Raw genomic sequence first — 19006 nt, 5'->3', positions numbered from 1 at the left:
GCGGACGCGGCAGGCTCGCCTGTTGGGAGCTGGACCCACCTTGGTGGACGCCATCTTTGATCATGCGGGTGGCGATGGGCGCCTGGCCCTGGCCCAGCGAGAGGGCTTGGAAGTGCTGCGCCATGCCCGACTGCTCGGCCAGCTGGAGCAGGGAGGAGGTGGGGTCGACGCCAGGGGACAGCACGAAGATCAGAGGGGTCTTGGTCGTGGAGTCATCCACCACCTGCGTCCAGAGATGGGAAGAGAAGGACAAAATGGGGAGGGAAATCATTCTAGGCCACAGGGAGCGACCGGGTAGCTGAGGCAGGACAGGATTGGGGCAGTGACTTTGAGGTCATTCCCATATCTATGAATATGGGGGGGGGGCATGTTGACACTCCTATTACTCCTGCCTCAATCCATCTGCAGAGACCATTCTCTAGAGCAGTTGAAAAAAGAAGAAGAAGAAGAATTTGGATTCAATGTCCCGCTTTATCACTACCCACAGGAGTCTCAAAGCGGCTCACATTCTCCTTTCCCTTCCTTCCCCACAACAAACACTCTGTGAGGTGAGTGGGGCTGAGAGACTTCAAAGAAGTGTGACTGGCCCAAGCTCACCCAGCAGCTGCATGTGGAGGAGCGGAGAATCGAACCCGGTTCCCCAGATCACGAGACTACCGCTCTTAACCACTACACCACACTGGCTCTCACTCAGTATTGATACTGAAGTAACACTACAAGCACCAGAGCATCAATACTCAAGCATGGAGCATCAGTACATGGAAGGAGGGGGTTATATACACAACAGAACCATTATTTCCAAGACCACCTTCATCACAAGACTGGCAAATCTGGAACTACACTTGATAATCAGATATCACTAATACTCTTTATGCTGAAGACAACGCTTATTCTCCCTTTTTTCTCTCATGACTTTGTCATTTTAACCCATGTGCAGCTGTATTCATTCCACGTGCCAGCTTTATAGATTTGCTCTTCTTCTTTTAATTGTCATCTGCGTTCATAACTGTTCTGTTTATATGCATTATAAAATTGCAACAGAGAAAGAGAAAGAACATGGGAGTGGGTAAGGGCCTAGGATCCCCCCAAGTGCCACAGACGCTGCCACTCACCGACTTCATGTTCAGCACGGGTGGCTCGATGAACTGGGAGCCCAAGTTAGAGACGATGAAGGCCGTGACGCAGAAAGCCACGCGGTCTGGCCGCAGGGACCGGACGACCAGCATCCGCTGCATCTGGTTACAGGAGTTCTCCCACTCACCTGCAGGGGGCGACAAGGCATGGGTGGGGGGAGACCACCTGAAACTGAAGAGGGGCCCAGTGGGTGGGCTGTAGAGAAGGCCTGGCATTCCCACCAGAGCCAGTGGTCGCCCCCCATGTCAGCTTGACTCCCACATCTCCAGTGCATAAGGACAGACCTCTCACTGGAGGTGGTCCTAGAGGGGTTATCTGCACCAAGAACACCCCTTTTCAGAGGCTTGGGGCTTCCAAAGTATGCCGGTACAGTGGCTATAGTGTTGCACTAGGACCTGGGAGCCCTGGCTTCGAATCCCCATTTGGCCACAAAGCTCCCTGGATACCTGCCTCTCGGCCTAAGCCCACCTCACAGCGTTGTTCTGAATAACCGAGGAGGGGGAGGGCACTGTACTTGAGCTCCTTGGAGGAAAAAGGTAGGCTATAACTTCTGGATCTAGAGTTCAAGCCGAGGCTGCAAGGGAAGATTTCCTGGATGTCACAGGACCAGGGGCGTCTTACCCATAGAGGCTAGTGGCGTTGGGCGCCAGGGTGCCAAGTTCTGGAGGGCGCCAGGGAAGAGGTGGAGGCTGGACGCAACACCTCCCGGCATCAGCTCACCGCCCTCCACCCGCTTCTGCCATGCCACCTGCGCCGAAGCAGCGCCACGCCCAGAGCCTCTGTTTGCCGTGGCCACTGCGGCACGAAGCATCCAGCTGAGCCAGGAGGCGCCGCATCCAGCCTCCGCCAGAGGAGCCGCCCTCCAGCTGCTGCCCGCCTCCTCCAGCCCCGCCATCCTCTCTAAAAAAAGGTCTGGGAAACGGGGGGGGGGGGTGCACTGAAGGGAACTTTGCACCATGGCACCAGATATGCTTAAGATGGCGCTGCACAGAATATCAGGTGATTGACAGGTGGGTGGGCTAGTTTTGGATCCAGCCCGCCGGCCAGATCCAGTGCTCCAACTCTGTTCTGGAGGATGGCAGTTAACCCATTTCCACTGGACCCCCTCCCGGTTTTATTTGGGGGGGGGGGCATGGACACAATCCGAGGGCAGGGACTGCGCAGCTCAGCAGACGGGCGGTGACTGACCTGGAAGCATGGCTTTCTCCGGCTTGGAGTTGGTGTACCAGAGGTTCCAGTCGCGAGGGTACTGCTCAAAGGAGTTCATGATGCCGTGGAAGTTGGTGAGCTTGTCCAGCTCGGTGATGTTGTCCCAGTAGATGTCGGCCAGCCAGCTGGTGCAGGGGTTGTCCATCTGCCCTTCCCTGTCCAGCACCTGCAAGCAGGAAGGGAACGATGGAAGAATCAGGACAGGTTTTCGTTGAAAGTGCTCCTTCCCACAACACACGGTTCAACTGCGGAACTCCCTCCCACAGGAGGCCGTCAGCTCGGGTGGTTTTATTTTTTTTAATTTTTTTTTATAATGATATTTATTGAAGTTTTACAAACAAAACGAAGTTACAGAATAAAGAAAGAAAAAATAAGGATAACAAAAAAAGTACAAAAATACAAAGAAAAAATACAAAATACATGAAAAATAAAGAAAAACAATTAAAAAGAAATCAATCTTTTCATGTCTTATATTTTGTTTACCTGTTTCCTGACCTCCTCACACCTCCCATTTTTGAATTCCAGTTCACATGGTTGATTCAGCAAATCCTTTCCCTCATTGTTTTTATCTTAATTCTATATCTTAACATATTATAGCTTCGTATTTTCATCTGATTATCAATCCATTTTTTCATACTCTTTTTAACCTGTTGCTAAAGCCATTTCGTTTCAATCCAACATCATTTTAACATTCATTAATTTTACAATATTTCTGCAAATAGTCTTTAAATTTCTTCGGGTGGTTTTAAAAGAGGATTAGGCAAATCCATGGGGGAAGATCAAGCTATTTGATACACCTTTGCTTTCAAGTATTTGGGGGAGGTGAAGCAGGCCTCCGCGTATGCCAAGGTATTTCTGAACATCCGCCATCTTCTCCAGTAGGGCTGGGATGGGCCCAGCATCCTGGGCATGAAGGGCTCTGGTCAGATTCTTCCCACCTCTATGGCAAGGGTGGGGATACGTCCCATAGCAGGAGACTCTCCTCACCAGGGGAGGAATGGCACAGGCAAAGCAGGGAAGATTATGGGTAAAATATGGTCGCCAGAGAGAGGGCCCCTGGAGCTGACCTTGGCAGCAAATCTGGCCATGGACACACACACATATAGTCACCTCAAGAATGGCACTGAAAGGTGTATAATGCCAGGTGTGCCCAGGTGGGGGCCAGCCTTGGACCTCAAGGTGAAAGTAGGGGGAAGGAAAAGTCTCTGGCCATTTCCCGGCCTGCTCTGGATTTCCCCTCAGGAAACATATAGCGAGGAGCAGGCTGCAGGAGGTTGGGGTGGCTTTCCCCCTCTGCTTCCCCCTCTCCATGGCTGTCCTGCTAGGCGGGGAGCCAGTCTTGCTCTCTGGCCCGTTGTCATGGACGGGGCTTGGCCGAGCTTCAAGGGCCTCTCAGATTACAAAGCCAGGCTCTGGGAAAACCTCCCAGACGTCTCACCCAAGGACCTGTGGGACGGCCAAGCTGCATTCTGCCCTTGACTGCCCACATGGCATGCCTCTGTTGTGGGGCAAGGCCTGGGGAGATTTCTATTTTTTAAAAAAAATAATGTAAGATTTTATTAAAGCTTTTTCATAATGCAATAAGCTAAAAAAACTAAACTAAATAAAAGCAGAAAGGGAAAGAGACAGCATCAAAGGAAAAACAGAAATATAAAAGAAAATAAAAAGAACATAACGGACTTCTGATTTTCCATCTGTCAGTTATATAAAAGAAATTATTTGAAATATTCACTCTAGAATGACATCCAACTGATCTACCTTCTGTTAGGCAATATTTCCCCAATCTTACAACCCAAATGTATCAAATTAATTCCGTTTCCTTTTTACACAAAAAGTCCAAAAGGGGTTATCTAATTATTTTTATTAATAAATTTCAGCAATGGTTTTCGCCTCCAATAATTTCAAAAACCATTCCTCCATATTAAATAAGACGGCTTTCCATCTTTGTCCACGCAAGTGTCTCCACTGCGATCGTATATTAAAATAATATTCCATCCATGTAGTTCTTTACATTATATATTCGTTTTCACCCAGTTCCTTATCGTCTGTTCCCATTTCCTGTTGCATTAGCCATAGCTTTCCATTTTGATTTTGAAAAGACACAGAACACAGCATTTGAGTTTAAGTCCTTGTTCACTATTATCTCCAGGGAGAATTTGACAGCCAAGATTTACGTATTGGCTATCATCAATCGCCATGTAATTATCTCCATCGACAACCTGCTGACAGAAGACATTCAGTCCGCCATGTTCCTCCACCGGAAGTCAAGGCCCAAGTAGATTTCAACCTTTTGGGGGTTGTACACATCCAGAGGGACTGCTCCTCTTGGTAGCCAGCCCAAACTCTCTCCCCAGAGGGGCAAACAAGCCACAGAAGCTTCCCTTGTCTGGGCAATGGGGATGCACAATGGTCAGGGCTGTGCTGATTCAGCAGCAGGACTGCCACTGACCCGATGCTCTTCATAAAATAACACCTCACCCCCAGCCCCAATATTGGGAGGGCAAGTGACTGATAGATGGGGGGCCCCAATCGCTTGTCAAATTTGGCCTGCCAGCAGGTGGGGAGATAATGATCTGGCCTCTTGGCCAGGAATGTTTCCCTACCCCAGCCTTATATGGGGCGTGGGATGGTGTCAGAACTGTCGTCTACTGGATTTAAAGGACGGGGGACAATTTCTGAAGCAGCAAAAGGCAGAAGAAGCATCCCGTGTGTTGCAGGAATTTATGTATTGGGGGGGGTTGTCCCTCCAGCAGATATCATGCACATGCACCCCACTACCAAAACCAGCACAATCACTTTTGTGACTTTTGTGATTTGTCCCCACAAAACACTTCATCACGGTTTCTTCCTATCTATTCAAAGGCCCTCTGCTGCACGATACCAAATGTAACAATTCGCTGATAAATGTTATCTATGTACTGGCTCACAGGGAAAACTTCAGAAATTCATATAGACATGTGAGCTCAGCTCCTCAGCAGCCCCTCTGCCTGAGTGATAATCCCTGGCATCCTGATACCTGAGTGCCAGACAGGTAGCCATTCCAGAAATAACAAACCCAGATGAAGACAAAAGGGTGGGATTAAATTGGCTGGGAAACAGGGAAATGTAAATATCTCTTTTGTTTCACTTGATGGGTGTTTGGTGGAGGGCAAGGAGAACAATGGGGCAGGGTCCAGGATGCTCAGATTATTGCCACCAGACCTCCCCTTTTATGATGTAACCGTGATGTAGTTTGTGGGGCATGTAACATGGGGATTAGCAGCTAATAAAAGTTTGGGGGCTCTTTTGTTTGGGGCTTCCATCTTGTTCCACCTGGTGGCAGGTGGGAGTCCTGTCACGACAGTCTTCAATCAAGACCAAGCCTACTGGCTGCTGTTTTGCTCTGGTATTCCTGGCTGGTGTCCTTGTTTTTTGTCCAAGGGAGCCCTCAGATTTCTCCATTAACACATGGTAGCCTGCAGCGAAGAGACAGGGGTGCCATGGGTGGCAAAACGGCTGGAAACTTTTCATGGGCCAGAGAATGAGCTTCAGATGGGTGCTGCACCTGGTCATCAGCAGGGATCAGCACCCTCCAGGGACAATGGCCCATAGTGATGTCCCCTGGCCAAAACAATGACGGCCGGTTATGGCAGGGAATCAGCTGCCTGAGCCTTCCTTCAACACCAAGGCCCTGCCAGAGCTGCAGTCCAGACACCAGCAATCTCGCTGGAGCCAGCCAAACAGTCAGAAGGAAGGTGTCCGACATTATTTTGAGACCATGTAGGAACCATGTAGAGACGCGGGTGGCGCTGTGCATTAAACCACAGAGCCTAGGACTTGCCGATCAGAAGGTTGGCGGTTCGAATCCCCGCGACGGGGTGAGCTCCTGTTGCTCGGTCCCTGCTCCTGCCAACCTAGCAGTTCGAAAGCACACCAGTACAAGTAGATAAATAGGTACCGCTCCGGCGGGAAGGTAAACGGCGTTTCCGAGAGCTGCTCTGGTTCGCCAGAAGCGGCTTAGTCATGCTGGCCACATGACCCGGAAGCTGTATGCCAGCTCCCTCAGCCAATAAAGCGAGATGAGCGCTGTAACCCCAGAGTCGGTCACGACTGGACCTAATGGTCAGGGTCCCTTTACCTTTACCTAGGAACTGGTAAGATTGGCATCTGCCTGCTCTAAAGGCTTGGTGGGCAAAATCTTCACAGTTTGCCTCTTCAGAAAATTGTCTCTCCAGTGAGGAAGAGCCTTGAGAAGACTCTGTGTTGTGGGGGGGGGGAGGGGGACTCAATGGTAACCGTCAAGGTAACCGGGAGAAGGTTGTTTTTAGACCCGCCGCCTCCCCAGCCTGGCTGACTTTCTTTTGTGTGTTGATTTCTCCTTGCAGAAATGACATTTTCTCCACCGGCGCCATGCTCAGGCAGTGGAAGAAGAAAGGATAACAAAGGAGGGACCCAAGAGGATAAGGAGAGGTAAAAAACAAAGATGACTCTTCTTTTTTGTGTGTGTAGGGGAAGTTATTGAAAGCGGGGAAAGGGAAAGGCAAATAAGGTTGAAAGGACAAAACCCGAGGAGAACTGCTGCAGAGCAGACACGAGCGGGGAGGGAATGCGAGACCAGAGAGAAGGAAAATATGCCCTGGGTCTGGGCAAGGCAGGAAAGAAAGGGCCTAGGCCTTCAAAGCTGTATGGGGGGGGGCAACCCATTTCTGGACGCCTCCCTCCCACTGCACAGAGAATAAATCTAACAGTACCATAAATTAGATTACACAAATCTATTCCATGCTTGGAATGCTGTGCATTGCATAATTCAATGGAGTGCAAGGCTCTATAGCTCTGGGGTTAGAGCACTGGCCTTGTAAACCGAGGGTCGCGAGTTCAGATCTCGCTGGGGACTTTGTTATGCTTGCACAAGCAATAACGTCCTGAGGTCTCTGCCCATTTGATGATGCTGAGACATTTGTTCCCGCTTTCCATACCACTGCCATGCTTCTTATTTGAGAGCCGGTGTGGTTAAGCGGTTAGTGTTGGACTAAGATCTGGGAGAGACCAGGGCTCAAATGTCCACTCAGCTATGAAGCTCAATGGGTGACCTTGGGCCAGTTAGTCACTCTCAGCTTAATCCACCTCACAGGGCTGTCATGAAGATAATATCGAGCAGTTGAGAACTATTTACACCACCTCGAGCTCCTCGGAAGAAAGGTGAGATTTAAACACAACAAACTCACTAAATAAAAATAATAATTCTGTGTACACTGCTGATCGCTATATGTTAAGATACTGCACAGCTGGAAAAGGTGCAGAAAAGGGCAAATGATTAAAGGGCTAGAGCAGCTTCCCTGTGAAGGAAGGTTGCCAAAATTTGCCTTTTTTTTAACTTTAGACAAGAAGACAAGAGATACACAATACAGATGCATACAATTGTACATGGCACGGAGCAAGCAGATAAGAGTTTTCCTCCCTCTCTTATAATACGAGAACCCAATGGGCTCATCCAGCAAAGCTTAAGATCTTTTTTGCAGGGAAAGATTCAAGACAGAGAAAAGGAAAGACTTCTTCCCACGGCGCATTGCTAAACTATGTTTTGCTACGGCAATAATTAGCGGTAGCCCCCGATTTGATGGCTTTAAAAGAAATTAGACAAATTTATGGGGGCTAAGGGACGCAGGTGGCGCTGTGGGTTAAACCACAGAGCCTAGGGCTTGCCAATCAGAAGGTCGGCAGTTCGAATCCCCGCAATGACGAGGTGAGCTCCCGTTGCTCGGTCCCTGCTCCTGCCAACCTAGCAGTTCGAAAGCACGTCAAAGTGCAAGTAGATAAATAGGTACCACTCTGGTGGGAAGGTAAACGGCATTTCCGTGCGCTGCTCTGGTTTGTCAGAAGCGGCTTAGTCCTGCTGGCCACATGACCCGGAAGCTGTACGCCGGCTCCCTCGGCCTGGAAAGCGAGATGAGCGCCGCAACCCCAGAGTCGGCCACGACTGGACCTAATGGTCAGGGGTCCCTTTACCTGTACCTTATGGGGGCTAAGGCTATCAAGGGCTACTCGAAACGATGGCTATACTCTGCCTCCAGGACCAAAGGCAGTATGCCTCTGCATGCCCAGTTGCTGGGGATGAGGAAGGGGTGAGTGCTGCTCTCGCACTCAGGTCCCGCTTGTCCTGGCTGGCCACAGTATTAGCAAGGCTACTGAGCCAGCTTGGCCTTTGGTCTGATCCGTCAGGGTGGCTCTTGAGCTCTTACCACTCCCCCGCGCAGGAAGAAGTTGTATTCGTCCATCTTGAGGTTGCCGGAGACCTCCAGGATCTTGGCACACATCTGGAAGCTGAAAAGCAGCTTGTGGCGCTCAAAGAGGCCCCGACAGGTGTACCTAAGAGAAGCCGCACAGAAAACGGAAGCTCAGAGAGAACTCACAGCAGCCTCCTTTCTCAGATATGCTTTTCTTATTTTATTGATACACCAAAAAAGGAAAAAACAAAACAAAAATACAAATAAAAAGAGTGATAAAGACACTATTAATTACAAATCAATAAAGCAAAAAGTGGTCCTTGAACTATAGACCCAACCTCCCGTCTATTCCTTATTTCAGTTATATATTATTTGCTGCCAATACACACTTTGATCATAAATTAACTAATTATTGGTTTATCTGAGGTCTCATATCTTTCTCAAAGCTACTACCGAAGTTATTCAAATGCTGAGACAGAGTTTAAAGTGCTATAACTGTTTTTCAAATAAACTTTGAAGACTTCCCATTTTGAGACAAATTCCCATTTTGGTTTGTTCTTTATTTTTTTCTGATAACTCCACATATTCTGTTAGCTTTTGGATCCATTCATGAATAGAGGGGATTTCATCACTCTTCCATTTTGTAGTGATAAGAACTCTTGCTGCCACTGTGGCATATAAAAAAAAACTTTTCATTTTTTGCAGAATATCCAAATCTGTAATCCCCAGAAGATAAGCTTCTGGTTTTCTCATAAAGAAAATCTTTATCATTTTTTTGGTAGTTCTAAGTGGATACTCTCCCCAAATGCCTGGATTTTCTTACATAGCCACCACATGTGATAGAAAGTGCCTGATTTGTCTCCACACCTCCCACAGTCGCTTGGGACACTTGCTCAGATATTCAAGAGGGTGAAGCCTGAACTTCCAGTGCCTGTCTGGAACAGACGTCCTGTGATTTGACGTTTCTGAGAACAATTCAAAGTGTTGGTGCTGACCTTTAAAGCCCTAAATGGCCTCCGTCCAGTATACCTGAAGGAGCGTCTCCACTCCCATCGTTCTGCCTGGACACTGAGGTCCAGCTCTGAGGGCCTTCTGGTGGTTCCCTCCCTGCGAGAAGCCAAGTTACAGGGAACCAGGGAGAGGGCCTTCTTGGTGGTGGCACCCGCCCTGTGGAACGCCCTCCCGCCAGATGTCAAAGAGAAAAACAACTACCAAACTTTTAGAAGACGTCCGAAGGCAGCCCTGTTTAGGGAAGCTTTTAATGTTTAATAGGTTATTGTATTTTAGTGTTCTGTTGGAAGCCACCCAGAGTGGCTGGGGAAACCCAGCCAGATGGGTGGGGTATAAATAATAAATTGTTGTTGTTGTTATATATGGACTATATGGGGCAAGTCTGAGGATTGCAGAGAACTTCTCCCAGTTAAATTGAGCACGCCTCGTTCCTCAGGAAGGAGACCCCAAGGGCATAGATTGCCAGGTGCAACAGGGAAAGGAGTGGTGGCAGTGGTTGGCTGCCCGCCCCCTGCACGAAGTGGGTTACCTGTAGACGGCATAGGTGTGGTATTCGTTGAGGAAGCGGATTCTCTCATCCAGCTTCGTGCTCCGATGGCTCTTGTTGATGCTGAGGTTGAAGAGGTCGATGTAGGCATCAAGGGAGAACTGGTACATGGGGTCAATCCTGCCCATGTCGTTGAGCACGAAGAAGAGGATGGACGCCCGCTGAGCACATGGTCGGTAGGCCTAGCGAGAGCACGTGTGGCAGGTGAGTTGGCAAGCAGCCGGAGGGCAGGGGCAGGAGATGGGCGGGGGGAGGAGAGGAGCCACTGGGGGTGAATCAGCCATGGGGTGAGGCCTCTACCCCAGCACACAAACCGCTCACTCCCAGAGAAACGACCTTTCCTGCAGAATCAGTACTTCACCAGTCAAAGAGCAAGTTACTAGCCCCTATGGACTGTGGAGAAACCCAGGAGGGGTTCAGGCACAGCATCTGTACCCACAACTCTTCCTCAAGACCCTCAGTTCTGGGGGTGGGGTTCCACCTGAAGTTTATGAAATAACGCATCACCTGGAGAAAGTGGATAGAGGAAAGTTTTCCTCCCTCTCCCATCAGACTAGAAGTTGTGGAAATCCATGAAGGTGGATATGGGAAGATTCAGGACAGACAAAAAAGAAAGGGCTTCTTCTCACAACACAGAGTTGAACTATGGAACTCCCTGCCACAGGAGGCAGTGATGGCCAGCAACCAAGAGGGCTTTAGAAGGGGATTAGACAAATTCATGGAGGCAAGGGCTGTTGGGGGCTACTAGCCACAATGGCTATGCACTGTCTCCGTGGCCAGAGGCAAAATGTTTCTGAGTACTAGTTGCCAGAAGCCATCGGAGAGGCAAGTGCTCTTGTGCTCGGATCCTACATGTGGGTTTCCCTTTGGGGCCTCTGGTTGGCAGTGTGAGAACAGGATGCTGGCCTAGGTGAGCCTGATCCATTGGCCTGATCCAGCAGACTCTTCTGCCAGCCTCCCTGCCCTCCTCGCACAGCCAAGGCGAGCTCTTTCCCCTCACCTCCCGGGCGGTGTCGATTTTGATCTCCGTGGTCTCGCTGGTCTCCAGCTGCTCTGTGACCTCGGTGGCTGTGACCTTCGAGGTTTGCAGTGTGTTCACAAGCTGCACATCATCCAAGAGGGAGCCCGTGGCTTCGTTCAGCAACCTGTGGAAAGTGGGAGAGGGAGGAATCATAGAATCATAGAGTTGGAAGAGAGCACAAGGGCCATGGAGTCCAACCCCCTGCCAAGCAGGAAACCCCATCAGAGCACTCCTGACATATGGTTGTCAAGCCTCTGCTTAAAGACCTCCAAAGAAGGAGACTCCACCACACTCCTTGGCAGCAAATTCCACTGTCGAACAGCTCTTACTGTCAGGAAGTTCTTCCTAATGTTTAGGTGGAATCTTCTTTCTTGTAGTTTGGATCCATTGCTCCGTGTCCGCTTCTCTGGAGCAGCAGAAAACAACCTTTCTCCCTCCTCTATGTGACATCCTTTGATATATTTGAACATGGCTATCATATCACCCCTGAACCTCCTCTTCTCCAGGCTAAACATGCCCAGCTCCCTTAGCCGTTCCTCATAAGGCATCGTTTCCAGGCCTTTGACCATTTGGGTTGCCCTCCTCTGGACACGTTCCAGTTTGTCAGTGTCCTTCTTGAACTGTGGTGCCCAGAACTGGACGCGGTACTCCAGGTGAGGTCTGACCAGAGCAGAATACAGTGGCACTATATTCAGGGGTGCAAGCGAGGGCAGAACACCTGTGCTCACTCCCCAGAGGGCCTGAGGACCAGAAGCAGAGCCCTGCAGCTTTGCCCAAGAGGCAGGGAGGGAAGGATGCCTCCCCTGGGCTGGAGAAGCCCCAGATGATGGAGGAGGTGGGGTCTGGGCCTGCAGAGTTTGCTGGCTGAGTTTATGGGGAAGAGAGGAGAAGAAAGGGCAGACTTTCAACATAATGCTCAGCCTCCACAAAAGGTAAAGGGGGTAAAGGGAGTGCAGAACACAGCAGCCACCTTCCTTCTCCTGGTCAGTAAGGACTGCCACGTATCACCCCACAGGCCCAACCACGCAGGCTTCGTGGCCTCCACTGCCAGTTCCTTCAACTTTGCCGAGGTTGCAGCAGATGCTGTTTTTAAGCCATTGTTTACATGATGCTCTTCAGGCACAAAGCGTCTGCACACACATAAGTGACGAACCCTCAAAAGGATCCTGTTCTCCACAGCACCTGCATGTCCCCTTGCCCGGCCCCGTTACCTCAGGATCTCGTCCTCCAGCTCCTTCAGCTTCCTTTTGCCAGCTGCGATGTTGAGGACCAGGTTGTCCTTCTGCTCTTCCAGCTCGGGCCTCTCTCTCCGGACCACAATCCCCAGCAGCTGAGCTTCCAGCCCCTGAAGAGGCCCAGGACACTCAGTACGGACCCCTCTGCCTCTCCCCCCATCGTTTGAAGGATGCTTCCCACCCTTTATGTCTGCTCTCCTAGCAATTCTTCTTCCCTCCTATGAAGTCTTCTCCAGGGGGTGGAACTTGTCCCTTTCCAAACCGCCCATCTCCTCCCACCTCAAATCCCAGGAGCCGGAAAGAATTCCCAGCATCGAGGCGGTGAGAAGCCTGGATGAGGCCAAAGGGGGCCCACCACAGCCCAGCATCCCGTTCTCACCAACCAGATGCCCCGATCGGAAGCCCATGAGCAAGACAGGAGCCCAGCAGCAGCGGCAACACTCTCCCTGGTTGTGCTCCCTACCTGCTCTTTGACAGCAAAGTTGACAATGGTGGTCTGGGAGGACGTCTCCGGCGTGTAGTGTGGGTTGGGGAGTTTGGTGGTGAGGTAGAATCGGAAATCAGGGTGGTATTCCACTTCCTTGTCCCCCAGCCTTATCAGCAGGCGCCCGCCTACAAAGACACACAGGTATAATAATAATAATAATAATAATAATAATAATAATAATAATAATAATAATAATTTTTATTTATACCCTGCCCTCCCCAGCCAAGGCCGGGCTCAGGGCAGCTTACAAGCAATAATAAAAACAAGTTGAATGATTACAACTTAAAAACAAAATTAAAATACAACATTAAAATACTGAAACATTAAAATATTAAAATGTTGCCTCATCGCAGGAGGAGAAGGAAAAGGAAAAAGGAAAAAGAAAAAGAAAAAGAAAAAAAAGAGAGGGACGGAATCAAATACAGGTCAGGAGCAAGGTGGGGGTGGGATTAGGAAGCTGGCATCCATTCCTCCATCGAATTCCTCTCCCCCCCAAACCTCAAATCCCAAACCTGGATGAAATACGCAATCAGGTGCCCAGAAGTCACCACCTCCTTTCCCAGCAGCGGACAGAAGCCAGGCGCTCACCGACTTTGGTGACGGACTTGTTGAGGATGGGGGCCAGTGTGGGGTCCAGCTCCTCCTGAACGTTTTGCAGCAGGACCGGGGTGCCAAACTGGATGGCCGTCTCAAGGATGCGCATATAGTCAGGCATCTGCAGGTCAATTATCTTGAGGCCCTGTGGGAGGCAGAGGGGCCGGGAGCATGAGAGGGCCACCAGAACACCTCTCTGGCTGCCACCCCTGTCAGAGAATCTCCCAGGCAGGTAAACGGATGTTGGATCCAGCTGCTAGACCAACATTTGAATGCACTTCTGCTTTGAAACAGGAACAGGGGGCTGGAACTGAAGGGGAAAGAGTATTTGTATAGCCCTGCAACAGCAAACAGGGACGAGGGGGTAGGGTGCAGAAATCATAGGGCAGGGGGTTCAAACCTAGAGCAGCAAGCATCTGCAATGGAGCTCCTCCTTACTTTTTTGGCTTCCATGTTCTTGATCCACTTCGTGGCCTGGCACTGGGGGTCGATCATGAGAGGCCACCTGGCAAAGACACATTAAGGCTTGAGGTGCGCTGGGGCCTCTCGGCATTTCACCTTTGGGCTTCTGGGTCCCCGCACCCCCAATAGATGATCCAAGGGGAGAGGGCCCTGGTGGGCCTGAAAAGCCTCCCCAGGGGGGTGCAGGGAGCCCTGAGCTCCCTCTCGCAGACCGAGGCTCACCGGTTGCCTCGTGTGACAATGATCCCGTTCTCGGTGGAGAAGTTGTCAGAGGGCAAGCCCTGGATGTTCCAGTTGCGCACGATGGTGGGGTTGGCGAGGAAGCTGTCGCAGGTGAAGCGGGGGCAGCAAGGCACATGGAGCTCTCGAGTCTGCAGGGGGGGAGCAGAAGCAGGGAAGCCAGTCAAGCCCCACTCAGAACGGCCTGCTCTTCCCATGAGCGGAAGGGGACCAACACGGCTTCCAAGCTACTCACCGGTCAGCCTGGCCAGCTGACACCCTGGGAGGCTGACACCGGCAATTTGTTTACAGTGGTACCTCGGGTTAAGTACTTAATTCATTCTGGAGGTCTGTTCTTAACCCGAAACTGTTCTTAACCTGAAGCACCACTTTAGCTAATGGGGCCTCCTGCTGCTGCCGCACGATTTCTGTTCTCATCCTGAAGCAAAGTTCTTAACCCGAGGTACTATTTCTGGGTTAGCAGAGTCTGTAACCTGAAGCGTATGTAACCTGAAGTGTATGTAACCCGAGGTGCCACTGTATTTCATAAAATTTATACCCCATGTGGTGGCAAAAAACCCCCAAACAAACGTCAAAGTGGTTTGCAAAGAGAATAAAACCATAACATTATCAGTAAAAGCAACGTTCAAAAGATGAGATCTGCAGTCAATTAAAAGCAAGATCAGAACTCCCATCAATATTCTACAGGTCTGGGCAGGCCGGCCTAAAGAAAAATGTTTTCAGCAGGTGCCGGAAAGAGCACAGCAAAGGCTCCGGCGCGATGTCAATAAGCAGGGAGGCCAGAGTGTTGGTGCTGCCAGGCTAAGAGACTGATTTTTCACCATTGCAGAACATGTATGATGTGGCACGTGGGGCAGTGCCAGCTCCTTGCTGCCAGCCTCGTGTCCTTCCACCAAGGGCGGGATTCTTGTACAGGAATGGTGGGAGGGAGAAGCTGGCCTTGGAGGAAAGGGCCACCAGGCTCACCTGCTTCATCCAGATGTGCGAAACGATGTCATCCCGGTAATTGGACAGGAAGGGCCCCATGTAGGACACGAAGGCGGCCGCCAAAAGACAGTCCCCCACCAGGTAGCCTATATCTTCCTCCAGGCCCTGCAGGGAAGGAGGAGGAGATCAGGGGAAGGACGGAGCCCAGGAGAGGGTTCCCCTTGCAAAGGGGCCCTTGGAGATATTTAAAAGCTGCCACAGTCTCTGTTCTTGCACCCCACATTCCCTTCGTCTTCTGTTCTCTGAGCTCAGCATCTTCTGTAGCCTCTCCTCACCCCCTTGCACGTCCCAAGGCTTTCGTCTCCCTTGCTGGGTCCTAGAAATGGTCCTGTCAAAACTTGACACCCTACTCCAAGGGACAGACAGGGGCGTGTGGAGCAGCTCCATGGGTCGTACCTTGACTGTTTCCTCCCACCGGATCTTCTCTCCCGCCAGGCCCGACACCAGCTTGTCGGCCCGGTCCAGCTTGATCTCCATCTCCTCCGACTTCTTGCGCAGCTCTTCCTTCTGGGCCAGCTTCTCCTCGTACTCCTTCTTCAGCATCTCCAGCTTCTCTGCCACCTGAGCAGGGGTTGGGGCGAGAGTGGAGAGGAGGTCTTAGGAGCAGGTCTGTTGCCAGGGCCTTCCTCGCTGGGAAGATGCCTACAAGGGCTGGCCTGGGGTGATGCACAGAGGGAATGCCCTACCACCGCCATTAGACAATAGGGCCACATCTTACACAGAAGTCTGGTTCAAATGCACATACCCAAACTGCCCTCGGTCTGAAGTGTGCATGCACACAAAAGCTCATACCAAGAACTAACTTAGTTGGTCTTTAAGGTGCTAATGGAAGGATTTTTTTTATTTTGTTTTGACTATGGCAGACCAACACGGCTACCTATCTGTAACTGCCCTCGGTCAAGCATCCCAAGCCTTCTGGAGCCAGCGTGCCAAGAGGACCTTGCACCCCAGCTTTGAAAGCTCTTTTTGCATCAGGAAAACCCAACAGGCACATGAAGGGACTGAGGATCACAGAGCCTTCCTGCAAAAAACTGCTGGAAAAACTTCCTTTGTCTTCCTACATGCTTCCTTCCTACTTGGGCGTCCTTCTTTTTCTTCATCATGCTTCCAAGCTAACCCTCACATGCATGTCTGAGTTCTGCAGCTCAGACACCACTTCTGAACGTACATTTTGTACTTTTGTAACTTAGACAGCAGTTTTAAACCTGCCTTCATTTTGCTACGGTAACTGCTGCTTCAAGACCTAGATTATGTAAGTAAACATTACTTTTATTTCTTCACATGTGTGTGTAATTGTTGTTTTTAAAGGGGGAGAAAAGGGGTGAGACCAGGAAAATCCAGTCTGCCTTAAAGTATCCTGGTTTACTAAATCAACCTTAACTTCACTTCCAGGTTTAGCTGCAAAGGATGGTACTCTGCTGATCTCACAAACGTGAGCAAGGAAGGACAATAACTAAACAATATATCCCCTCCAAGTGTCTATATCCATTCCTACAGCTTGGATTTAACTCACAGAATTTTAACCAGCCAGACTTCAACTGCGTGTGGTTGAGATGCCACAAGTTAAATGTGTATAAGATGTGGTCGCAATGCAATAAGAAGAGAGGCCAAAAGTCTCCATGACTCCTGCAGCCAAACCGCACTCCCGGATCGCCCTCGGAGGCCGACTGACCTCTCGGAGCCTCTCCTGAGCCTCGGCCTGGGCGGCCTGCTTTTCTGCCAGCTGGGCAAGGGCAGCATTCATTCGAGCGCGTTTGGGCTCCACCACACGGTAAATGCGGCCGTACATCTGGGAAGGAGAAAGTGGGGAGAAGCAGAGGGTGGAGTGCAACCTGCAAAGATCGAGCCCCAAAGCGTCTTCCCACCATGCAAAGAGCTGCTGCCGGGCCCTTCCACAGATGGAGCTTTTGATGCTCACCTCCATGGCTCTAACCCACATGCACAGGGATTTGGCAGCCACCGAGACGCGCCCAATGATGTCTGGCTGGAAGTCCGGCTGAGAGCAGTAGGCGCTGATCTTCTTGAGCACCTTGTCGGAGATGTTGTCCTTGTCAAAGTAGACCAGCTGCTTAATGAAGTTGGGCTCACCTGGAGAAGCAGAATTGAGATCAGAGGAGCCAGGCGATGCCAGGAGAGCCCTTTTGGGTCGTGCTGGTGGTACCAGACTTCTGCAACCGGACCCCACAGAGTGACCAAAACAGGACAGTTCTGGGAAGCCCCAAAGCAGGCTGTCTCTAACCCTGGCGGCAAATGCCCTCCCGGAAAAAAAGAGGTCTGGGGAGGGGGCAGTGGGACAGATGGAAAGGATTCCCACCCCACCCCCTCTGCTGCACCATGGTCCAGATCCATGTTATCTGTCCACACACGTTGTCTCTGGACTTGCCTTAGGTTCCTTACTTACCCAGCTGCTTCTTGGCTTCGGCCCAGGTGGGCTCATTGCCTCGCAGGATCATGACCGCCTGCATGACTGTCTCCACCAGGGTGGGAGGGCGGCCGTAAGACTTGATCTCGGTCAAGTCTTTCTTGTTGAGCGATTCCAAAGCCTGGGGGGAGGGAAAGGGGGGCACAGGGGCCTTTCAGAAGCGGCTGCTCCAAAGGGAGAGTCAGGCAGGGAGTCAGAGCATGGAAACAGGAAGGAAAGGGGGACGCACACACCCTTCTAACCCTTGGAGAGGAATGTAGAGCATCCTAAATCTCCAGCCATCACCACACAGCTGGGAAATCCCAGCATGTTGGGGCTGCGCAGGGAGGGTGGCGCCAGAGCATGCAGACAGGCCCAGAAGGCTGTGTGGTTAAGAACATTACAACAGCCCTGCTGGATCCGCCCAATGGACCATCTAGTCCAGCATCCTGCTGGCACAGGGCCAACCAGATGCCAGCGAGGAGGACCTGCCAGCAGCTGGCATTTGCAAGCATTGCCGCCTCCAACAGTGGAGGGAGAATACAGCCACCCTGGCTAGTAGCTTCCGATAGTCCTCTCCTCCTCCTTCGCGAATATCTCTAATCCTCTTTTAATGCCAAGCAGGTTGGTGGCATTACTGCCTCCTAACAGGGAAGCTGGGAGAGCGCCAATTTGGTGGAATGGATCTCTCCATTTGCCTGGAGTCGGTAAGAAACACAATGCTGTTGTTTGAAGTGAAATAGTCGTGCGCATTGCAGCAGAGGAACCCTGCGGGTCACAAATCCTGCCTGCCCCAAACTCCGCTGTGCCGTTTGGTTCGCCAGAGATCTGGCACAGCTCTTACAGGCTGCCTAACTTAGCAGACCCTGCAGCCCACGGGGCAGGGCTTCTGAAATGTTCCTCCCCTTCCTGCTACCTTCATGGCTTCCTCCAAGGCAGGCATGGCCTCCTCCAGGTCCCTCTGGGCAGTGTCCGCTAAAGCTTTGCACTTAATCTCCTCGGCTGCGATCTTCTCACTGTTGGCTGACACCATCTGTGGGGAGAGGGGGAGGAGAAGGCTCAGCACCAGGGGTCCTCAAACGTTTTCAGCAGGCGGCTGGTCCACTGTCCCTCAGACCTTGTGTGGGGCTGGACTATATTTTGACAAATATATATGCAAGAGCACCAGGCAGATTTACCTGTGTCTTGTGAACGGCAGGGGTTGGTGGTGGCGGTGGCAGCAGAGGGTCAATGAGTGGCGTGCGAAAGGGCTCCGGAGAGGGGCTGCTTTAAATGGCGGCCGCTCGAGAGGGGCGCTCAGCCAGCTGCGGCTCAACAAAGCCCAGCCCCCTTCCTCCTCTAGGCAGGGCAGGGAGAAGCCAGGAGGAGGGAGGGAGGCATCGCTGCTGCTGCCACCACGTGAGGGAGAGGGAATGAACATGCATCCTGGCAATCCACGTGCTGGTGATCCACACAGCGATTCCTGGACCGTCCGC

The 19006-nt window shown here is 51.2% G+C and overlaps 1 protein-coding gene across 1 annotated transcript in view; it reads right to left on the bottom strand.

Annotated features, from left to right (window-relative positions):
- DNAH2 (dynein axonemal heavy chain 2) overlaps positions 1-19006 on the bottom strand; it is a 136916-nt gene that overhangs the window by 12267 nt on the left and 105643 nt on the right. The window contains exons 62-78 of the mRNA XM_081886657.1: positions 18448-18564; positions 17532-17673; positions 17049-17218; positions 16803-16919; positions 15527-15691; positions 15110-15235; positions 14126-14274; positions 13880-13946; positions 13436-13586; positions 12824-12972; positions 12337-12470; positions 11105-11249; positions 10087-10286; positions 8562-8688; positions 2323-2509; positions 1113-1261; positions 40-223 (exon numbers count right to left, since the gene is read on the bottom strand). Coding sequence (XP_081742783.1) covers positions 40-223; positions 1113-1261; positions 2323-2509; positions 8562-8688; positions 10087-10286; positions 11105-11249; positions 12337-12470; positions 12824-12972; positions 13436-13586; positions 13880-13946; positions 14126-14274; positions 15110-15235; positions 15527-15691; positions 16803-16919; positions 17049-17218; positions 17532-17673; positions 18448-18564 — 2479 coding nt within the window. The remainder of the gene's footprint in view (positions 1-39; positions 224-1112; positions 1262-2322; positions 2510-8561; positions 8689-10086; positions 10287-11104; positions 11250-12336; positions 12471-12823; positions 12973-13435; positions 13587-13879; positions 13947-14125; positions 14275-15109; positions 15236-15526; positions 15692-16802; positions 16920-17048; positions 17219-17531; positions 17674-18447; positions 18565-19006) is intronic.

Source organism: Podarcis melisellensis (assembly GCF_964234715.1).
Source record: "Podarcis melisellensis genome assembly, chromosome: 13".
Lineage (NCBI taxonomy): Eukaryota > Metazoa > Chordata > Lepidosauria > Squamata > Lacertidae > Podarcis > Podarcis melisellensis.
This window is presented reverse-complemented; position numbering and strand designations above follow the sequence as displayed.